Below are 22,947 nucleotides of genomic sequence, written 5' to 3'. Positions count from 1 at the left end.
TGTATTAGCTAGACTGATGTTTTCATTGTATCCTAAAGACTATCCATCACACTTTTGTTAAGTTTAAATTTTGTACCATCTGAGCCGGGCAGTGGTAGTGTACACCTTTAATCCCAGCACTTGGGAGGCAGAGCCAGGTGGATCTCTGTGAGTTCCAGGCCAGCTTGGTCTACAGAATGAGATCCAGGACAGGCACCAAAACTACACAGAGAAACCCTGTCTTGAAAAACCAAACAAAAAAATTTGTACCATCTGATCTGGCTCCTGCCTACTTCATCCCACATGACTCTCCTCTGTCTCTCTTTTTTTTTCCCCCAGAGCTGAGGACCAAACCCAGGGCCTTGTGCTTGCTAGGAAAGTGCTCTACCACTGAGCTAAATCCCCAACCCTTTTTTTTTGTTGTTGTTTTTTGTTTTTTTTTTTTTGTTTGGTTTTTTGAGACAGGGTTTCTCTGTGTAGCTTTGTGCCTTTCCCGGAACTCACTCTGTAGCCCAGGCTGGCCTCGAACTCACAGAGATCCGCCTGGCTCTGCCTCCCAAGTGCTGGGATTAAAGGCAGGCACCACCACTGCCCGGCTCTCTTTTTTATATAGTGTGATTAAGCATATAATTTACTCTCATGAAGAAATCATAGTACTGGGAAAAGTGTGAAAGTCAGAGACACATATTACTTTAAATGTATATGCTGTCTTAAGAATTCCTGATTCAGGGGGCTGGAGCATTAACTCAGTAGTTAAGAACATTGACTGCTCTTCTAGAGCACCTTGGTTCAATCCCCAGCACCCTCACAACGGCTAATAATGGTCTGTAATTCAAGTTCCAGGAGATCTGACGCCCTCTTCTGGTCTCCACCAGAGCACGCATATGGTGCACAGACATGCATTTAGGCAAACCACCCACAGATATAAAATAAAATAAATAGTTAAAAAAAAATAAGAATTCCCAAATCAGAATCTAGTTAAATGAAATTTATCTAGGGTAAAACAATCTCCCAATGTAGGTATGAGTTATTCTGGAAAAAATAAATAGCAAATAAAGAAGATATTTCCCGCCAGGCGGTGGTGGTACACACCTTTAATCCCAGCACTCAGGAGGCAGAGCCAGGTGGATCTCTGTGAGTTCGGGGCCAGCCTGGTCTACAGAGTGAGATCCAGGACTACACAAAGAAACCCTGTCTCGGGGAAAAAAAAAAAAAGGTATTTCCCAAGGTATTCAGCAGCCTACCTGGTTAGCGATACATATATGCATTGTGTACATACATACATACATACATACATACATACGTACACACACGTACATACACACATACACACGTACACACACACACTTTCCCACATCAACTGTGGTTTAGAAGCATTAAGAACCAAGTCCGTGAGCCTTTGCCTCATACTCTTACCTGGTAAACACGTCTAGTTTCTCATCATGAGAATTGAGATGCTGCTGCAATTGCTCTGAGCTGATGAACCGACGATTGCACTCATAGCAGGGCCAATTCTTCTCTTGCTCCCGAAGAACTAGCCATGAGAGAGAAGTCATAGTTTATGGCTATGATCAACAGACACCAGGAAGATACAGCTCCTGCTAGCTCTACCAGTCTTTTTTTTTTTTCTTTTTCCAGAGCTGAGGACCGAACCCAGGGCCTTGAGCTTGCTAGGCAAGCGCTCTACCACTGAGCTAAATCCCCAACCCCATGCTCTACCAGTCTTATTTCATGGTAGACAATAACTGCTATTTGAATTAATTTCTTGTTACAAAATCAAAGGTTTGGCAGAGAACTGGTGTTTAGGATCTTATTCTCTAAAACTTTTATATAAGACATCAAAGGACCCACACTATCACACCACCCTATCTCACCCCCTCGACACACAAAAAAATCTATTAAGGAGATCTATGCTTAGATAACTTCCCGTTTCAGATCCAAGACTCATAATTAAGGGAATGTCTTAGCACAGCAAATGTCAATGTCCAATACAATCTAGCAAAATGTCCAACCGTATCTCCCAAGCCTGAATATATGCATACCCCATGACCCAGCAGCAACTCCTTTCCCACTTGTACACCCAACCAGAGTGTGCACAGATGCCTCCTAAAACACACACATAAGAGTAAGTCCAGCTGTACTCAAGACAGTCAACAACTCCAACAGTTGTATGATGGGGAAAAATCTGATACCCTTTATGCCTGGTCCCTTGTGGGTAGCCTCTAAGTCATTGGAATTTCCTGAATGATAGGAGTCGCTCATCCTACTTGACTTTATTCTGAGGTGTCTCAAGGTGGGAGCTGATCTGGCTAGAAAAACATAACCGTGCGATTAGAAGGTTGGTGCTTTGGGCTTGCTGATGCCAGTCATATGTCAGAAAGGAAAGGAAGCTAGCGACTGAGTTCAATCACATGGCCAACTGCTCCACTAGTCACACCTATACAATAAAGCCTCAATAAAAGCTCTGGACAACAAAATTGAGCCTTTTGGTTGGGTACAACACATCACTGCTCCAGGAAGGCTTATGTCTTAGAGACACAAATACTCCATTCTGAGACTCTTTATGTTTCTTTATTTGGCTGGTCCTGATGTATATATATATCCTTTATATAAAACTCTAATCATTGACTTTAGTACTTTCCTGGGTCCCATGATTTGTTCTAATAAATAATGAAGCCTGCAGGGGTATGGGGAGTCCCCTAAATTGTGGCTAGAAGTATAAGTGGCATGGGAACTTCAGAACCCTGGAGCTGGTGTCTGAAGTGAGTCTTGTGGAAGACTATGCCTTTAACCCTTTTTTTTTTTTTTTTTTTTTTTGGTTTTTCGAGACAGGGTTTCTCTGTGTAGCTTTGCGCCTTTCCTGGAACTCACTTGGTAGCCCAGGCTGGCCTCGAACTCACAGAGATCCGCCTGGCTCTGCCTCCCGAGTGCTGGGATTAAAGGCGTGCGCCACCACCACCCGGCCGCCTTTAACCCTTTAATCTATGAAATGTGACCTAATTCTGGGTACTTACCATCATAAATATATCACACAACTAAATCTATAACAAGGTAGACAAACTGTTACACAGTCGTGAGTAGAGTCACTAACAGCACTGAAAATATAAAAATTAATATTCTATATAACAATGTGGATGTATCTCAAAACTGTGTACACCTAGAAGTTAGGGGTTTGGCTCAGTGGCAGAATGCCTGCTGAGTAAGCCCAAGGACTTAGGTTCAGTTCCCAGCTCCAGGAACAAAGAAAACAGCATGTCCAGGCAAAAGATGCTCAAACACAAAAAATGTGCATGTACCGTATCATCCTGTTTACGAACAATTCGTTCATAAACAATTAGTGTGTGATATTAGAAATCAGGACAGTACGCTTGGGAGTTTTTTGCTCAGGTGTGTTCACTGTGAAAATTAACCAAGCTGTATACACTTCATTATTTGTGTACCTTTCTGTAGGTAGATTATACTTCAATCACATTTACATTAAAAACAAGGTCAGTGCTTGCCTTGCTATGTATGTATTCAGATATGATTAATTCCAGATAGGAATCTTCCTCTGTCTCTAAGGTTCTAATTTGATAACAGGAGGAGGTTTTCATTATATTAAGTACTATTTTCAAGCACCCAGGAAAGAAACGCAAACCTGCCACTGTAATTTGGTGCTAGGATTAAATGGAGATGTGTAGCTCTGAGAAACCTGCTCTGGTGAGCTATACTGAGATGGGAAAATCAGATGGTACATAAAGGTATTATATGCATGTAAAAAGGCACACACAAAAGTCCAGGCACCTTTCCTTTCTTCTTCAGATATATCATGGATTTTCTGGTTCACGAACTCAGCATAGGAAGCAGCATACCACACCTGTAAGAACCAAGGACACCATCAAGAACCAACAGATGTCACCAGCTGTGCTTTGCATGCTTAAATTACTTCTCCTGCCTGCATATGTGGACATTTCATTAACACATCTATTAGCAACAACAGCCATACTGAGCCCCCAGGATACCCATCTGGCAGGTGACCCATCAGGACATCTAGGATCCAGATACATTGCCTGTTTTCTTCTTCCTTCTTAAAAATTGTTTGTGTTATTTAAAAATTTCACAAGGCTAACATTCATAGTATCTTTACCTAAATAAAGTTCAAAATTCTACGTTTAAATATGGGTTTTTATACAGCTGTAATCATAGACACTGTCACTCAGCTTAACACCAGAACCATGGGGCTATCTGGGGCTGTATCAAATGCTCCTGTGTTCTCCTGGGACTGGTCTTCCTTCCTATCCCCTTAGCCTCTGCATCTGTCCATTCTCCCTAGCTGTCTCCTTCCCTCCAGCCCTGTCTACATACCATCTGCATATTGCTGCTCCTCAAGGCTTAGTCTAAACCCTGAGCCATCTTCTTTTCTCTATGGTGTCATACCCATTGTCAACCAACTGTATGTCAATAACTCCTAAACCTTTTTTTTTTTCTTTTTGTTTTTTGTTTTTTTTTTCCCCCAAGAGTCTCATGTATCCCAGGCTGGCCTCAAAACTCAGTAAGTAGTTGAGAATAGCCTTGAATCTCTGATCGTCCTGTTTCTAGATCCTGAGTCCTGGGATTATAGGCTTATGTGCCATATGTGGTTTATGTGGGTTTGAAGATTGAACCCAGGAATTTATGCATGCTTTGCAAACAGTCTACTGCTGAGCCACATCCCTAGCCCTTTTATATTTTTATTTTTAGACAGGATCTCACTATGTTGCTCATACTGGCTCTAACTTGTAACCTTCTGCCTCAGCCTGTTGAGTAGCTATGGCTGACATGCTCAGCTTTCATCTAATACTTAGGCAAGAATGGTTTTTGCTGCCTTGTGTTTGTAGTGCTGGGAATGCATCCCCTTGTATGAACTAGCAAAGTGCCCTACCACTGGCAGCCCTTCTTATGCCCAAGTTTAAATGTCCTACTCCCAACAGGTGCTTGGACTTAAAACCTACAATGTCTTTTGTTTCTCCATTTGCTTCATAATCTTTAGCAAGGGTTGTCCTCAGATGTGACACACCACCTATTCAGTGTTTCAGCTACCAGATTCATGCCAGCACCATCTCTTGCCTAGATTACCACCTGACCTTCTACTTTCCTTCTTCTTCTTTCTCTTCTTCTTCTTCCTTCTCCTGTTTATTTTATGTATATGAGTATTTTGTCTGCATATCACATGTGTGCTTTACCTGAAGAGGCTATCAAAGGCTTTGGAACTGGAGTTAGATAGTTGTGAGCCATTATGTGGTTGCTGAAAATTGAGCCTGGGTCCTCTACAAGAACAGCAAGTGCTCTTAACCCCAGAGCCATCTCTCCAGCCCCATGGTGGTCTTCTTAAAACACAAATGGCTTTCGTTGTATGTGTTTCCATTTGGCTTCTTGTTTTATGATAAACCCAAAAGGCTGAATCCCCAAACAACTCTGTAATCTCCCTGCTACATTGATACATACCTCAGCCCTTGTCACTACCTACCAACAAGCCCAGAGGACCTGCTCTCAGCTACCCAAACATGCCCAGTGCTTTCAGGCCAGGAGCTGTCCTGACCCAGGCATGCAGTGTTGGTCCCTCCCTTCTGCCATCCATCCTCAGCCTTTGTCTCTTGGTGAGCCTTCAGATCCAGCATATCCAAATTGGTCCCTGCCCTGTTACTTGCTCTCTTTGTACCATAACACTTAATCTACTTGATATTGTTTGTTTTACATCTTTCTGTTTAGCTCTCCCTCTAGATACAAGTCTGCTAACACAGAGAAAGCCTGCTTTTTTAAATGTAGGAAAGATACCAGAAGTTCAATATGTATTAACTGCTAAATGAATTAATCATGCACAATTTTTATGTGCATTAAATATATGAGGGTATTTATATAAGGGGAACTTCGGTAGAACAACATCTGAGTTCCACTATTCCTTAACTATGCCCTCTGGTTATACTATTTTATGAAGTTTGTCATTTTCCTATTACAAATTCTGTCCTAACCCATTAGTTCCAAGATGTATGTTTTTCCGTATCAGAAATCAGAAGCTGGGCACAGTGGTAGACATCTAGAATCTCAGGACTTGGGAGAGGATGGGGCAGGCTGAGTTTTAGGACAGCACAGAAACCCTGTCTCAAAAAAAAACAAAACAACAAGCCAGGTGGTGGTAGCTCACACCTTTAATCCCAGCACTTGGGAGGCAGAGGCAGGCAAGATCTCTGAGTTCGAGGCCAGCCTGGTCTACAGAGTTAGTGCCAGGGCAGCCAGGGCTACACAGAGAAATCCTCCTGTTAGAGGAGGAATCAGAAAGTATGTCACACGCCAGCACCCAACAGCCCTGATGAACTAGTGCTAGTAGCCTGCGCATCACTTCTGAACAGTCCCTTAGGCTCTCCTTACTTCCTACTGGGCCCCGTGACCTGTAAACAATTGCTAGGCAGTGCAAGCAAAGCCCCTGAACCTGTCATTTCCCTCAAGAATAGAAACTTCAAAGCAAAACAAGGTTGGTGAGCATCTGCAGACTCTCACTAAGGCACCACGCAGAATCGTCAGGAAGTCCCTGATGGTTTGATCAGAGACCACATTAATTTCTATGCACAATTCAACTCTGGAGAAATCCAAATGAATGGGAAAGTGCAGTGTCCAGACCTGCAGACAGGAGAGCAGTCATGTGGGAAAATATCCCAAAAGCAAGAGTGTGATACTTACTTTGAAAATATTTCAGGGTGTCCAAGATGGTGGGATAGCCTGTGATCCCAGCACTGGGAGGCTGTGACAAGACAGCCAGTCAGTTTGAAGACAGCATGGGCTACACAGTGACACAGGTCAGCCAGGCCTACATAGTGAGACCCTGTCTTTAAAGAAAAGGACTTGGGGCTAAGTGTGCCTTGTTATTCATGCACCAGTGGGGCATAATTTGTAACTGAATTCTAATCAAATATAAAGTAGCTTCCTTGATAATGATGAAGTAATCATTTTACTGATTTTGTGAGGGGACTATAACAGAAAAATGGACAACAATTTTCTTAATGGAGCATCTAGAAAGCTATTACGTCTTAGAGTCACGAAATATAGTATTATTGTATTCTAATATAGCTAGCTTTTCTTTTTCCAGAACTGTTTCCTCAGATTAACTGAAGGATTTGTCTCACTTGGACAAGAATATTTTTTGTATCAATTCAGAAATATTCATACTATACAAGTACTGTAACTCTGTAATCAAAGTCTCTGTTTTATTCATTCATTCATCCACTCATTTTTTCATTTTTATTTATTTATTTTCATTCACTCATTTATTTATTTATTTGTGTGTGTGTGTGTGTGTGTGTGTGTGTGTATACACCTGTGTACAAGTTCAGGGAAGGATATGTGTGCAACAGAGGTCAGAAAAACCCTCAGGAGTTGGTTCCATCTTACCACCTTGTGGATCAAGGGACAGAACTCAAGTCATCGGGCCTGTGTGTGCCTTTCTGTACCTGCTGAACCATCTCACAGGCCCTGGTGTCTGTTTTCTGTTTGTTTGGTTTTGTTTTTTTGAGACAGGGTTTCTCTGTGTAGCCCTGGCTGTCCTAGAACTTGCTCTGTAGACCAGGCTGTCCTCAAACTCATAGAGATCCATCTGCCTTTGCCTCCTGAGTGCTGGGACTAAAGGCATGTGCCACCACTGTCCTGCTTGGTGCCTGTTTTTCTAAAACCTTCATCTTCGTTATACCTTACCCATTTAGTTTTGCTAATTTAAACTAACAAAGACAGTAACTCATATTTTGTCTTCTGCGATGTTGAGGATTCAACCTAGAATGTTACACACAGTAGGCAAGCGTTCTCCACCAAGATATAGCTTCAACCCTTTAAGCATTTTTCAGATTATTGAGAAATTATTTTAACTTGTCTTTACTATTTGTTTCTTCCAAATAAGGTCTCTTCCTGCATTTCTCCATAGGTATCTAGTGACGCTGAATTGTGAAAAACACTCTTCCTGTTTTCATCTAAACATGTACACTGTATTATAAAGATTTCCATTTAATTGCTTCCTTTCTACTGTTTTTGTTTGTTGGTTGGTTGACTGGGATCTTTTTTTTTTTTTTTTTTTTTGAGGCAGGGTCTCCCACGCAGTCCTTGCTGGCCTATAACCAGCTATGCAGACCAGTCTGGCACTGAACTCTGCCTTCTAGTGCTGAGATTAAAGGCATATGCCACCACACCCAGCTTTGTTTGGTTTTTGTAGTGCTAGGTATCAAACCCAGGGTATTGCTTATGCTAGGCAAGTACTCCACCACTGAGCCAGATTCCGCAGCCTTGGTTATTTATTATACCTAACTATTCTTATTTGGTTCTGTCCATCATTACCCCTAGAGTTCTGTCTGCTGTTTTCCAAGAGAACCCAGAACTGGGGATGCAGCTCAGTGGTTCTATACCCAGCACCCAGATAAGAGGGGATGGAGGCAAAGTGAGCAAAACGATATTTCCACAACTAAGAAACATTCTTTTCAGGCCTTTTTCTTTATTATGTGTGTGCCAGAAGCTACACTGGTGGTCTACACCTGTAGTCCCAGCAGCTGGGAGGTGGAAGGAGGAGACCAGCAGTTCAAGGTTACCTCTTAGCTATGTAGTGAGTTAGAAGCCAGCCAGAGCTACATAAGGCCCTGTCCCTTAAAGGTGTGGTTTCTAGAAGACTGACCACAATCCAGTGGATGCCCACACTCCCAGCAGAAATTGGAATCAATGGGTTATTGTTTTTTTAAGGATACAAAGTTGGGGAGTAGGGAGAGGCAGGTAGATCTGAAAAGAGTTAATGGAAGGAAGATGGAGTGACAATGACCAAAATACATTGCAGGGGACTATCAAAGAATTAATAAAAGTACTTTTAAAGACCCTAATGCAAATGCAAACAAACAAAAGTTCCGTGTCAACTGAGCACAGTGGACTATGACTATAATAAGAGTACTAGGGAGACTAAGACTGGGAGAGTCTTAATTTAAGGCCAGCCTGAGCTGTGCACAGAGACCTCACAGGCTGGGGGTGTAGCTGAGGAGGTGACTTCTTGCCTGTCATGTACAGGTACACAAATTCAACCCCCAGCAGTAGGAAAAAAAAAAACAACAAAAAAAAAAAAAACCAGAATGTTCACTTACATACAGAATCGTAGCACAATTTTTATTATGTCATTGATTCATAAATAAATTCTAACAATTATCCTCAAAAAATTATTTCTGAAATCAGAAGCCAGCACATAGAATTCTTTGAAAAAGTTAAGTTGTTAGATAAAGAAAAGGAATCTTGGACATACGTCTGAATTTCATTTTACAGAATCTCCCATTTCCCAATTCTTCCTTAGTACATACAGTGGCACTGGTGACTTCAGTCACCCTGTCACTGTTGCCAGCTCCCCACCCCCACCCCCTCCCCCCCAGCCCCTGCAGTTACAAGGCACCTTCCCCACACTCAATGCCTTGCTGTAGGCCTTTGATGAACACAAAAGTGACCTATTTTCATTCTGTTTTGTTGAAAGGATTATTAAAAGTATTCAGTGCACAGTACAGTCAGCCCTGCTTATTTGGGGTTTCACCAAGTACAGAATGAAAATATATGAATAAAATCATCACCCATACTGAAGTAAAGACTTTGTTTGCCATTATTCCTATACATTAAGTATAATGATTATTTATACAGTGTTTGTTTTGCAGGAGATGTTATAAATAGTCTAGAAATTATATGAAATGTGTGGGAGAACAGTCATGGGTTCTGTGCATATACTTATAGAAGAGACTTGAGCATCCATAGACTTGTAACTGTGGGGAGAAGAAGGGTCCTGGAAGCAAAAGGAAGGCTGAAATCACTCAGTAAAAGAAAGACAAACCAGGAAAGGATCCTTTTATAGGAAAGAGCCCTCATCATCACTGGTTAGCAGGCTGCTGTGGATCCTGTTTTGTACCTTCAGTTCCTGCTTGGGCTCCACGTTCTTTATTGTTGTATAATACACATGGTGGCCATACTGGTAAGCTACCAGGTTCTGTTCTAGGTGGTTCTGGGCTGGGCGCACAAACATCATCCAGTTACAAAGGGTCTCATCAGACAACTCAAACCACAGGTCTTCATGCAAATCCCTGTCTTTTCTGTCTCCTTTATCAAGAGAAACCTGTAACCAAAGAGAAGGTAAACTGAACTGAAGTCCTCTAGGAAGGCAATACACATTTGTAACCGCTGAGCCATCCCTCCAGCACCGATGGGCTATACTTTTCTTTTAAATATGTTCTTATCTTGTTTTTTGTGTGTGCCTGAGTGTTTGTCTGTGCACCAAATGCACGTGGGAGCCCACAGAGGTCAGAAGGAGCACCAGATCTACTGGAACTGTAGTTATAGATGGCTGTGAGGGGCCATGCAGGTGCTGGGAACAAAAGCCTGCTCCTCTACAAAAGCAGCAAGTGCTCTTAACAACTGAGCAGTGCTCCACCACTGCCATTCCCTCTGAAATATTCTCTTTTTTAAAAAAATAATTTATTTAACTTCATTTTATGTGAATTGGTGTGAAAGTGTCAGATCTCCTGGAACTGGAGTTACAGACAGCTGCGAGCTGCCATGTGGGTGCTGGGAACTGAACCCAGGTCCTCTGGAAGAGCAGCCAGAGCTCCTAACCGCTGAGTCATCCCTCCAGCCCCATGTGAACTATTCTTTAACACAAAGAACGCCACAGGTCAGACCCGTTCCAAGACTGAAAGTGTCTCAGTGCAACCGTTCCAGGACACGGAGTATGTGCAGCCACAGGCTTCTCCATATTCTAGTTCAAGTCTTTCTTTTAGACACAGGGTCTGGATATGTAGCCCAGGCTACCCTGGAATTCACAATCCTCCTGCCTCAGCCTTACAACTGCTAGGATTATAGGCGTGTTTGCTCCCACACCCAGCTCTAAAGTAAAAATTTTTTCCAGCTAGGTTCACATGTAGCCCAGGCTGGCCTCAAACTCACTGTGTAGCCAAGAATGACCTTGAACTCCTGATCTTCCCGTCTTTCCCTCTTGAATGCTGGGATTACAGGGTAGACAAGCACTGGACCATGTAAGCTATATCTCCAGCCCTCTACTATCATTTTGTTCAGAATAGAAAATATAGTTGGGCGTGGTGGCATGTGCCTTTAATCCCAGCACTTGGTAGGCAGAAGTAGGTGATCTCTGTGAGTTCAAAACCAGCCTGGTCTATATAGGGAGTTCCAGGACAGCCAGGGCTACATAGAAAGACCCTGTCCAAATATAAATAAATAAATAAACAAACAAACAAATAAATAAATAAATAAATGAGAAAGTACACCAAGGCCTCTATAAGAATAATAACTATTAATAAATAAATGAATGAATGAATGAATGAATGAATAAAATAAATAAAATTAAAGAAAAAATACACCAAGGCCTCTGTTAAGGGGACTTTATGTCCCCTGCCCCTAGCCCTAAAAAAATTCATTTGAGAATCCTGTAACTCTGATTCCTCAGAATGTGACTATACTTATGTCAATACCTTAAAGAGGTGATTAAGTTACCATGGCATTATCAGGGGAGACTGTAATCCAACAAGAGGGAAAACGAACATAAACATAGGGGGTAGAACCTGTGAGGACACATCAGGGTGACCCAAACCCTTTGAGACCCAAGAAGAGACTGCTGAAACCTGCCCTGCCAACACCTCAGTCTTGGCCTGGCAGCCTTCAGAACTTTAAGAAATGCATTTCCATTATTTAAGGTACCTACCCAGCAGGTGTATGCAGACTGCACATGTGTGTTCATGCATGTGTAGGCCAGAGGGGGACACTGGCTATCTTCCTCAATAGCTCTTTATTTTATTCACTAAGGCAGTGGACCCAGAGCCTGTTGTTCAGTCTAGCTAAGCAGCTCCAAGGACCCCGGCACTACCTTCAGATTACTGGGACTGCATGTGGGTCACCATACCGTCTAGGCTTTTTATTATTATTTACTACGTGTGTGTGAGTGTTTTGCCTGAATGTATGTCTGTGTACCACATGCACGCCTGGTGCCCATGGAAGCCAGCAGAAGGCACTGGCTCACCAAGGACTGGAGTTCCAGATGTTATGAGACACCATATGGGTGATGAGGATCTGAACTCTGGTCCTTGTGCTTGCACGGCCAGTGCTGTACCTCCCCAAGCATCCTGGGATGTTCTAGGATGGAAGCCCAGCACACTACTTCTGGCTCCCAGGAACCACCTATCACCAAATGAACACACAGTGCCTCAAGCAGCCACCCTTACTGTCTCTCGGTTTACTGAGGGCAGAGGGCAAGCTTCCATTTAAGCAACTTAAAGCATGACAAGAAAACTACTAGCGAAAAGCTAGTATGAAATGGAAAGAAGTGAGTGCTTCTTGGAAAGTCTTAACGGAACAAGTGAAGCAGGAGAAAGACCGAGTTACCTTGAGATGAATGTAGCAGTCTTTCAGCTCTGACCCCCTGACCAGAGGCCCCTCCACAGGACCAAACTGGGTGCGCTTGGGAATCCGCCTCTTGGAGAACACTCCCCCAAGGAACCTATCTATGTAGAGGACCAGAGGCAGACTTGCTCTTGCCCGAGTGAGCACAGGCCGGTTAGGGATCGGATGCAAGGGGCCATGCTTTGGGCACACAGAAGAATGTGCGTTGTTACACTCTTCACACCCTGCAAAAGAAAGAAAGCTTGAAGAAAAGTCAAATGCCTCAAAGCTTCTTGGTCCAATGACAAAGTGCTAAACTTAAAAACATCCCAAATCTACCTTTTCAGGACAAACTTCAGTTGACTCCTACAAAGGTTCTGCCATTCTACTGGAAGGCATCACCTTCCACAGCTCAGTAAGAATGGTATAATCCCACCCACCCCCCAAATCATACTAATCTCCTTATATCTGCTAAAAGTACTATGTAAGTTAAGACCTTTCTCCCTGCTGGATAGTGGTTCAAACAGTGGACACAATTTACAAATCAATTCTAAGAAAAAAATGAAAAGCTTATTAGTTAAATGTTGAGAAATCTGATGAGACACAATTATTTTAACACAGCTGTTGGGGGATCAACCCTGACAATACTGTTTAATCCACTTCCTTCCAGGGAGTTTGAGAAGCTATAACACAGGGGCAGTCTAAGGCTAACAGAGTGCTGTCCACTTCAGGGTGCAAGGCCTGAGGATGCTAAATTAAACATCACCAGGATCCCCTCCTTTATTACTAGACAGCACCATTAGTCTAATCCTGGAGGGCCATGCATTTTCAACTCACGCTGGAATCTGCCTCCATTTGCCTCAAGCCAGGCGTGTTCACTCCCTTTGCTAAAAGAGCCCAGAAGATATACTCAGGGCCACAAATCAGAATAACCAGGCCAAACAGAGTTCATACTCATCACGCCCCACCCCCTCTGGCTATGTGGTGACCTGGTTTAGGTATTCACAATTTCTACAATTTTCACTTTGTATTAATATTTACAAGATAAAGTAGGTTTCAGTGCATTTGATTAAGGAGTTGCCTTGAAAACTTGAGAATTCAAAGAAAAACAAAACGAAGTTCTTTGTTACATGGGGCTGAGTACTGGCCCCACACAGACAAGTTTTACCAGCACACAGAGAAGGCCTGTGAGGGGGGTGCAAAGCCACAAACTCTGAAGAGCCTGGGTCACTCAAGTGAACGAGGTCAGTCTTTGCCACATGGGCACGGAAACCCACAGAAAGAAAACAGTGAGTTGGTAGGTAAACACAGAAGGCTGAGCAAGAGGCCAGAAGGACAATTTAGGGTGGGACCAGCCACCCAGAGCTAGAGTCCAGATCTCCAAGGCACTCAAAGTTATGACCTTGAGAAAGAGGCCAACCTATAAAGGCTGTAGAGTGCATCTGTGCTCCAGTGCCTGAGAGCATGTAAGCATTCTTAAAGGATTCCATGAAAGAGACAAGCAACACAGCGCAAAGACCTGACCTAGCCAACTCACTGTAGCAACTTAAGCCCTGCTGTGGACTCCCCATTGCCCACTCACTTGACCCTGGACAGGCACCTAACCTGTTCTGGGTTTCAGACTCTTTTTATCAGTAAAAACAAAAGCAATGGTCATGACCTCCCTCCCAGGGCTGCTGGGAAGACAAAGAGAGATGATGTGCCAGTAGATGGGATGGACAATTTCTGTGCACACGGGTACACTCACACACATCTTCCTGGGAGAGTCCAGGGCCTGCACTTACACAAATCATGGGGGTCAAAAGGCCGGGGTGGGTCAGGCTGCCAATCATCCACATCGGTGTCTTCAGCATCCTCTTCTTCCTCTTCCTCTGTATCCTCATCCTCATCTTCTTCCTCTTCCTCTTCCTCTTTTGCATCTAGTCTGGCAATTGGGTTCTGCAGAGTTGCCAGAGGGTCGGAAGCATCCACACTCTCAATGGAAGGCAGCACCTGGTTATGTACAGGTAATGAGGCTTGGACAGAAGCTTAAGGGATAAAGCAAGCAGGAACCTGTCTTAAGTCGATTGGGACCCACATACATGCATGACATACATACTCTTGGAAGAATATGTTTTTTACACTAGCTTCTTACAAGACTCTGAAAAAACAGCTTCTGTTCACAGGTTGCAAGGAAAAATTTAACTCCCTCTCAGATGTCTAATGCCCTTATCTTTCAAGCTCCATCCTCCCTCATCACCTTCTGTCTCACATCTGGGCAGACTGAGAAGCCTTGGTCTCTCTGTTTGACACACACAGGTCCAATTTAGTTTGAATTTGAATCTAACAGGTTTAAATCTAGTTCCTCTCCTTGCTTGCATAAGTCATTTCACATTGGCTTAATGGACCCGCCCTACCTCCCCAGAGACTTCAGGTGCACACACAGCATCTTTCCATTGCCTCCTTCAGAGGATGTGTGTGGGATCATCAGTCTTCATATATGAATGAAATCTGGGGCAAGGGTCCCTCCTTCCTTTTAGAAGTGACTACCATGCCAGGCGGTGGTGGAGCACACCTTTAATCCCAGCACTCGGGAGGCAGAGCCAGGCGGATCTCTGTGAGTTCGAGGCCAGCCTGAACTACCAAGTGAGTTCCAGGAAAGGCACAAAGCTACACAGAGAAACCTTGTCTCGAAAAACTGGAAGAAAAAAAAAAAAAAAAGAAGAAGTGACTACCATGCAGGGAAGTGAATATATGGTTTCTTCAATTACTTTGCTTTTCTAGAAACTTGTGTGATGTACACATAAATATGTGCATGAGTGGGTACATTTGCCTATGCATGCATACGTGGGGGGGTCAGATATAAACCCTGAGTTGTTATTTGGGTTTGGTTTGTTTTTTTTCAGACAGATTTCACTGGATAACCACCTTGGCTGACCTGGAACTAGCTTCATAGCCCAGGCTGGCCTCAAACTCATAGAGATTCACCTGCCTCTGCTTCCCAAGTGCTGAGATTAAAGGCCTGTGTCATCACTGCCTGGAGAGTTGTTATTTTTTTTTTTTTTTAAAGCTGATCTTTTTTTAAAAAAAAAAAAAAATTGTGTATACAGTGTCCTCCCTGCATGTATGTCTGCAGACCAGAAGAGGGCACCAGATCTCATTACAGGTGGTTGTGAGCCACCATGTGGTTGCTGGAAATTGAACTCAGGACATCTGGAAGAGCAGTCAGTGCTCTTAAGCCTCTGAGCCATCTCTCCAGCCCAAGTTGTTATTTTTTTAATCATTCTCCATCTTTTAAAAAAATTATGTATATGTACATGAATGCAGGTGCCCACAGAGGCCAGAGATGCTGTATCTCCCTGGAGCTGGAGATAAAGGTGGTCATGAATCCCCTGATGTGGGTGCTGGGATCTGAACTTGGATCCTCTGGCAGAGTAGTATATACTCTTAGCCACTGAGCCATCTCTATAGGCCCACTTAATTTTTGAGGCAGGGTCTATTATGGAACCTGGAGCTCATTAATTCGGCTGGACTGTCTGGCCAACAAGCCCCTGGTATCTACCTGTCTCTGACCCTGCAGCACTGGGGTTACAGGCACTCACCACCATTCCCATTTCTGTGTGTTCTGAGAACTTTTTTCCCACTGAGCCGCCGGCCCAGCCCTGCTTGTTACCTGTCAGAGACAGAATTACTATGCTGCCCAGGTAAGCTCTCCAAACCCCTAGACTCAAGTGGTCCTCCTGTCTCCTGAGTAACTGGGACTACTTATTTCGTCTTCGTGTTTTGTTTTGTTTTGTCTTGTCTTCAGTGCTAGGAAGGGAGCCCACAGCTTTCTACACACTAGGCAAATGTTCTACCACTAAACTACATCCCCACTCCACTTTTAAAACTAAATACAGGGTATAACAAGTTGGTACAACTTCACAGCTGATAGTTCTCCTGGGAAACACTCGGAGAGGCTTAAGTGTTTTGGAAAGAATGAAAGGGGTGAATGTTCGTTTCCTCGTGCTCAAGTCAGTGTTGCAAACAAGCAAACATTCAGGTAACATACAGGATTGAAGGTGCTCAGCACACATGCAGGACAGAAATGGCCCCTACAAAATGAGTGTTAAAGCGTTACAGACCACCTGACCATATTCAACCCATGTCCTTCTCAGTCAGGTAACCATTTAAACGTTCCCTCTGCTCTCTTCTCTGTCTTCCCATATGCTGCTTCCCTCTGCTAGGAAGCTATTCCCTCATCTGCCTTCTAAACGCAACCATGTTCCAGTTCCCCAACAAGCCACATCTGGTGCCCTGAGCCTCCTATGCTCTGAAAATCTACCGCCGTTGGAGCCGAAGTCTAGTTCTCCAATAGCTCTGGGCCTCATTTCCTCCTGGAGCAGCCAGAACATTTGGGAACAGCCTAATGATATCTCCCTGTACATACCTTTCTGTCAGAACCTAGGCCTTTCCCCTGGGACTCAGGAGAAAAGTCTAAACTTTCACGTGACACAAATATTCAAGGACTCAAAACCCCTAATTCATCCGATCATCTCTCATGCCGGCAGACTTCCAGCTGATCGTCTTGCCTGTTTATTCCCCAGTGAATTACATGTCTGTGAATGTAGCATCAGCCCACACTTAGCATATGACAGCCACCTTCCTACGGCAAACTTAACTTGGACTTAGAGATAATGGGTCATTTTCTACTCATTCTCCGTCCTCCAAACTTAAATAGTTGATGTTTACTTACATGAGGATTTGCATTTATCTCCAGAGATTTTCATTTTATTACCCTGTTTTGGAGGGTTTTTTTTGTTGTTGTTGTTGTTTGTTGACACAGGATCTCAATTAGTCCAGGCTGGCCTTGAACTAGTTTATGCAGCCACGATGACCTTGAATTTCTGATCCTCCTGCCTCTACCTCCCATGTAGAAGGATTCCAGGCTCGTATTATCATGCCCAGTTTAACTACTTTTATTTGTTCTTCTAACATATCCAGACTTTGTAGATTCTCGATTCTGACATCTGACCTTTACCATGGCTCACAGTCTTGCCAAACACCACCTACTTTGTCCACAATTAGGCATTTTCTTGGGGGGTGGGGCAGAAGTTGAAACAGGATTTCTCAGTGTAGTCCTGTCTGTATTGGAACTCACTCTGTAGACCAGGCTGCCTCAAACTCTGAAATCCACCTGCCTCTGCTTCCAAAGTGTTGGGATCAAAGGCGTGTGCCGCCACCCCCAACAATGATCAGGCAATTTTATGAGAGTCCATCTTGCCTCTCCAGCCACTCCTGAGAGAATAGAACAGGCTCTAGAATCAGTCAGAGAATACAGTCCTGGCCTCCCTTGAAAGTTACTAAACTTCTGACCTCAGCTTCTTCATTTAGGAAGTGAGCATGTGAATCAAAACTATTTTGATTCTTATAAAGCTTAAGTGAAACAGGGCCTGGAAGAGACGGCCCAGCCAGTAACATGCTTACAGTTTAAGTGTGAGGACTTGAGTTGGGATCCCCAGTTCAGCGATTAAGAGCACTTGCTGCTCTTGCAGAGGCCCGATTCATTTCCCAGAACCTAGATGGCAGCTTACAACCACCTGTAACTCTAGTTCCAGGGGATCCAACACCCTCTTCTGGCCTCTGTGGACACATAAGCACATAGTCCACATCTATACATTCAGGCAAAACACCTATACACATAAAATGAAAATAAATAAATCTTTTAAAAGGCTGGGTACAGCAGCATGTACCTGTAACCTCAGTGTTGGGGGAGGAGGCATGGAATCTGGAAGAGCCCCAGAGCTCACTGGCTAACCAGCTTAGGGGTAGGGCAGTGAGATGGTGAAGGAGCTAAAATGCTTCTTTGCAAGCCTGGTAACCTGAGTTCAATCCCCAAATCCCACAGTATCTTCTGACCTACACACCCCACAGCACGGAGCAAAGCAAATGAGGAAAACACCTAACACTGACCTCTGGCCTCCACACATGTGCACTCACGTATGAACACATGAACATGTACCACGTGAAACACATGTATGCACCACACACATACAGATTAAGAGAAGCCATCTGTATGTAAGGACAGTAGTAAAATGTTTGGCACTTAGGAAGTACCTGGTAACGGTAAGAGCATATTTTACATATGTTTCTTCTTTTTGTTGTTGCTTTGTTTCGCTTTGTTTCAGTACTGGCACTGGAGTCCAGGACCCTATTCGTGCTAGGCAAGCACTACTTACTAACTTATGTTCCCAAGCCCTAGATTTGTTGTTCTTTTATGTTTTTCGAGACTATAATTTTTTTTAAAGTTAGTCTCGCTATGTAGTTCAGACTAGCCTTCAACTTGTGAATCTCTTGCCACTGCCTCCTAAAATCTGGAATTACAGGCATATGCCACCACATCTGGCAACCCTTTCTTTAAGAGTCCCACATAGCCAGGCATGGTGACTTTAATTCCAGCACTCAAGAAGCAGAGGTAGCCGGGTGGTGGTGGCGCATGCCTTTAATCCCAAACTTGGGAGGCAGAGGCAGGTGGATCTCTGTGAGTTTGAGGCTAGCCTGGGCTACAGAGTGAATTCCAGGAAAGGCCCCAAAGCTGCACAGAAAAACCCTGTCTCGAAAAACCAAAAAAAAAAAAAAAAAAAAAAAAAAGGCAGGCAGATTTCTTTGAGTTCAAGGCTAGACTAGTCTCTATAATAAGTTCCAGGACGGCCAGGGATACATAGACCCTGTCTCAAAAATCAAAGAGAGCTCTATATAGCTCAGAATGACCTCAAACTCATGAATCTTTTTGTTTTGTTTTGTTTTTTAAGACAAGGTTTCTCTGTGTTGCCCTGGTTGTCCTGGAACTCACTCTATAGACCAGGCTGGCCTCGAACTCACAGATATCTGCCTGCCTCTGCCTCCCAAGTGTTGGGATTAAAGGTGTGTGCCACAACCACCCAACTGAACTCATGATTCTTGTCATCACCTCCCAAGTAGCTGGGATAACAGATATGCACCTGCATGCTTGGCCTGCTATGTTTTAACATGCATTCATTTAACCCAAAGGCCTAGACTTTTCACAACATTCTATCTCTGTACCTCAGGGCCTTTCAGAAAGGGGCAGGGAGGGGGGGATCAGGAAGATACTCTGCTTCAGCCTCAACAAACACAGCATGGATGCCTCCTGAAGGTGAGAAAAGGAACAGGAGGTTTCTGGCAGTGCAACCTCCTCACCCTCCTCAGCACAACTTGCAAGGAAGCAACTTCATTTCCACTCATCACCTCGAGCAATTTACTACACCGCCCTCTACTCTAGGCCACTTAAACTCGAGATGCTGGGGTCAGTGATGAATGTCATCACATACTGAACCACAGCACATATAGCCCTCTGCTCCTTGTAAATTCTTCATCTCTCTGCAGAGCCCACCAAAAAGATGCACTCGACAACTCAGAGTAATTCTAAAGCTCCAAGTTTTCTCAACAGATATGGTTACGAGAACTCTGGTTCAGCAAAGCTGCTGCGGGCTTCTCGACGCTGCTGAGAAAGCTGACATGACAAGTGTAGCGACGACCTTTCCCACGCTTCTGCATTAGCTTTGAGGACTACTGCTGAAGCAGACATGAACACAGAGTACGACCTGAAGCACAACCAACGTGGAAAAGGCAGGAGAAGCATCAAAGAACATTTCCGGGCAAGAACTGTCTATCTGTAGATAGCACAGACCTGAACACACAGTGGGCTGCTCTGCAAACTAGGTTAATTCAAATTCACCTGCTATTTACTGAGCACTAGGTATGCATCTAAGTTCCACTGAGATGAGGTATGCTCTCAGCCCCTAAACTGCAGACATGAAATTCAAGTTCTGCCACTACTTGGTTTTTCCACTATGTCACAACAGCCCCTGTGGAATTTAGTCTATTCAAGGAAGGCAGCAGAGGAGATAAACACCCCCTACTTCACCCCTCCCTGAATACTAGGCAATAAGCTAACTATGCATGCTCCTGGTAATGGCCAGGCAGTGGGTAAGTGACCAGTGTGTGCCTGATTTACACAGAGGAAAAGAACTTAAAACAAAGCTGTTAGTCCTGTACATTTCAACCACTATACAATCAAACACAGTGAAAGGAAAAAGAATTTGCTAAACTTGCTGTATACTTTCTTCCCACTTAATGGCACCCTGTGATTAATTCCAAATCTATCTCTGCATTTCAGGACACGATTCATCTGAGAAGTGAAACAGGAAAAGACACTGGACAGCAGTGAGTATGACAGAATGCTCTGTGACTCCCACTGAGCCCAATTATCAGGGAAGCATGTTTTCATCTCTGTGTGTGGGGAGTCCCACATGCTCACTTTCGGGAATAAAGAGGAGTGGGCGCTTCCATGTCTACACATCACTGCTACCTCTTCTAAAGACAAAGAAATGAACACGCAAGGTCTTCCCATCACCAAAGACAAAAACGAAAGCTTTCCGCTAAGGCAGAAAGAAAGACACAGACAGGGGTGGGGATGTAGCTCAGTGGTAGAGTGTGGGCTCCACTTGTACAAGGACCTGAACTTGATCCCAGAATGAAGAAGAGGATGGAGGGCAAACTCAAGCAAGGCTCTAAGCCAACAACTACAGTCACACTAACTTATAATGCCATGGTTCACAGCGTTATCTAAGTACAACTTTCCTTTCATACAAAACATCAAAGGACCAGATGTTTCTGGAGATTGGAGAAGATGAAGGGCCCTTTGAGGTGCAAATGGAAACAGACCCATCAATTAAAACATGCCTCAGTAGTAAAACAACAGAACACCATTTGTCTATCAGATTGGCAAAATTTGAAAAGAATTCAAATATACTAGTGGTAGAATGTTGAAAACTGGCATTCTCCTATAGTTGACGAGAATATAAATTTCTTCAATAACCCAGAAGCAATTTACAAAGAACTGTCAAAATTATTTTCTTAAACAAGGCATGGTAGCTCACACCTGTAATCCCAGACCATGAGAGGCTGAGGCAGGAGAGTATCATATTTGAGACCAGCTTAGGCCACACAATTAAGACACTGTCTCAAACAAACATACTGTTTTCTTACTCACAAGGACAAATCTCAAATGCATTAAACAGAACAATGCAACAAACTTCATATATGTGCCATTTAGACTCAAAACACCAACCGATCTCCCACCCTCTTTACTAGATTACTGTGAAACAAAAACTACACACACAATATATATATGTATATGTATATATAGCCTGTCATCTTTAAATAGTTCAATGTGTGTATATGTATTTATATATAATGACCTTTATAGTTTACATATTATCATTTCTAAAAACTTAACTATTCTTTAGTATAATTAAAAATCCATTAGTGTTACTATATTTCCCAATTGTCTCCCTCTTTTTTTTTTTTTTTTTTTTTTGGTTTTTCGAGACAGGGTTTCTCTGTGTAGCTTTGCGCCTTTCCTGGATCTCGCTCTGTAGACCAGGCTGGCCTCGAACTCACAGAGATCCACCTGGCTCTGCCTCCCGAGTGCTGGGATTAAAGGCGTGCGCCACCACCGCCCGGCGTCTCCCTCTTTTTTTATACTTAGTTTTATCTAATCAGGATCCAAATGAAAACCATATACAGCATTTACTGATACATCCAAGCCTGTTAGTCTCCCCTCCTCTTCTTTTCCCTTGCGATTTATTTGTGGGAAAAGTCAGGAGACATAGCTCAGTGGTAGAATGCTTATACAAACTAAAACAAAACAACAACAAAATCCAAACAGGTTATCTGGCTTGGATGTAGCTCCACTAATACAATGTGTGCTTAGCATGCACAGAAGCCTTGGGTTTGATCCCCAGGACACATAGAGTGTGATGGCACATGCCTGTAATCTCCGTGTACGGAAGTGAAGGTGAGCAGATCAGAACTTCAAAATCTCCTTTTGCTCCATAGTGAGTTCAAGCCCAGCAGCTTAGAATACAGGAGATCATCTCCACAACAAAATAAGCAAAAAAACCAACAACAAAACAAGATTAAAAAGAGCCCAGGTCACTTCTCCTGGAGTCCATGGGCTAGATTTCTCCACTAAGTCTCATATGTCTTTTGACTCATCCAGTATGTCCACCGGGCATCCTGTCAGCTTCAGAACACCCTACAGACTTGGTCAGATTCGGGTTTGATTTGCTGGGACGAACTCTCCACATAATACGACACAACAGGAAGTATACATCACTAGGAGGCACACAGTAACAGTCATCTCTCTTCCATCATAGGAAAGCCGAGGTACTCGCTACCATCTGGTTTGTCCATCAAAACACCCCTCATCAGTCTTTTTCAGGCTGCTATTGACAGCAACCACCCCAAACCACACTTCATTAATTAGGGGATGAAAATGGTGCTGTGTTTCTTGTCTGGAAAAGAAGTTTCTCTTTCAAGTAACTGATGAGGAACTCCTGGAGAGTGTCCCTGGTGACAGGCTTGCCAGCTTTCAGAAGGTATGGTGGTGTGCCTGTCTTTGTCTCTCTGTTTGTCTCCGCCTCTCTCTCTTCCTGCCTCTCTCCTGAGACAGAACCTAGCTATATAGCTCAATCTGGCTTAGAACCTGTGACTCTCCAAACTCTGCCTCCCAAGTGCTGGTATTATAATGAC

The 22,947-nt window shown here is 43.5% G+C and overlaps 1 protein-coding gene across 1 annotated transcript in view; it reads right to left on the bottom strand.

Moving 5' to 3' along the window:
• The window catches only part of Prdm10 (PR/SET domain 10), a 103,869-nt gene that overhangs the window by 40,057 nt on the left and 40,865 nt on the right, over positions 1-22,947 (bottom strand). Inside the window, exons 5-9 of the mRNA XM_059267564.1 lie at positions 14,157-14,364; positions 12,376-12,617; positions 9,896-10,099; positions 3,763-3,835; positions 1,396-1,513 (exon numbers count right to left, since the gene is read on the bottom strand). Coding sequence (XP_059123547.1) covers positions 1,396-1,513; positions 3,763-3,835; positions 9,896-10,099; positions 12,376-12,617; positions 14,157-14,364 — 845 coding nt within the window. The remainder of the gene's footprint in view (positions 1-1,395; positions 1,514-3,762; positions 3,836-9,895; positions 10,100-12,375; positions 12,618-14,156; positions 14,365-22,947) is intronic.

This window comes from Peromyscus eremicus, chromosome 7 (genome assembly GCF_949786415.1).
Source record: "Peromyscus eremicus chromosome 7, PerEre_H2_v1, whole genome shotgun sequence".
In the NCBI taxonomy this organism is placed as follows: Eukaryota; Metazoa; Chordata; class Mammalia; order Rodentia; family Cricetidae; genus Peromyscus; species Peromyscus eremicus.
This window is presented reverse-complemented; position numbering and strand designations above follow the sequence as displayed.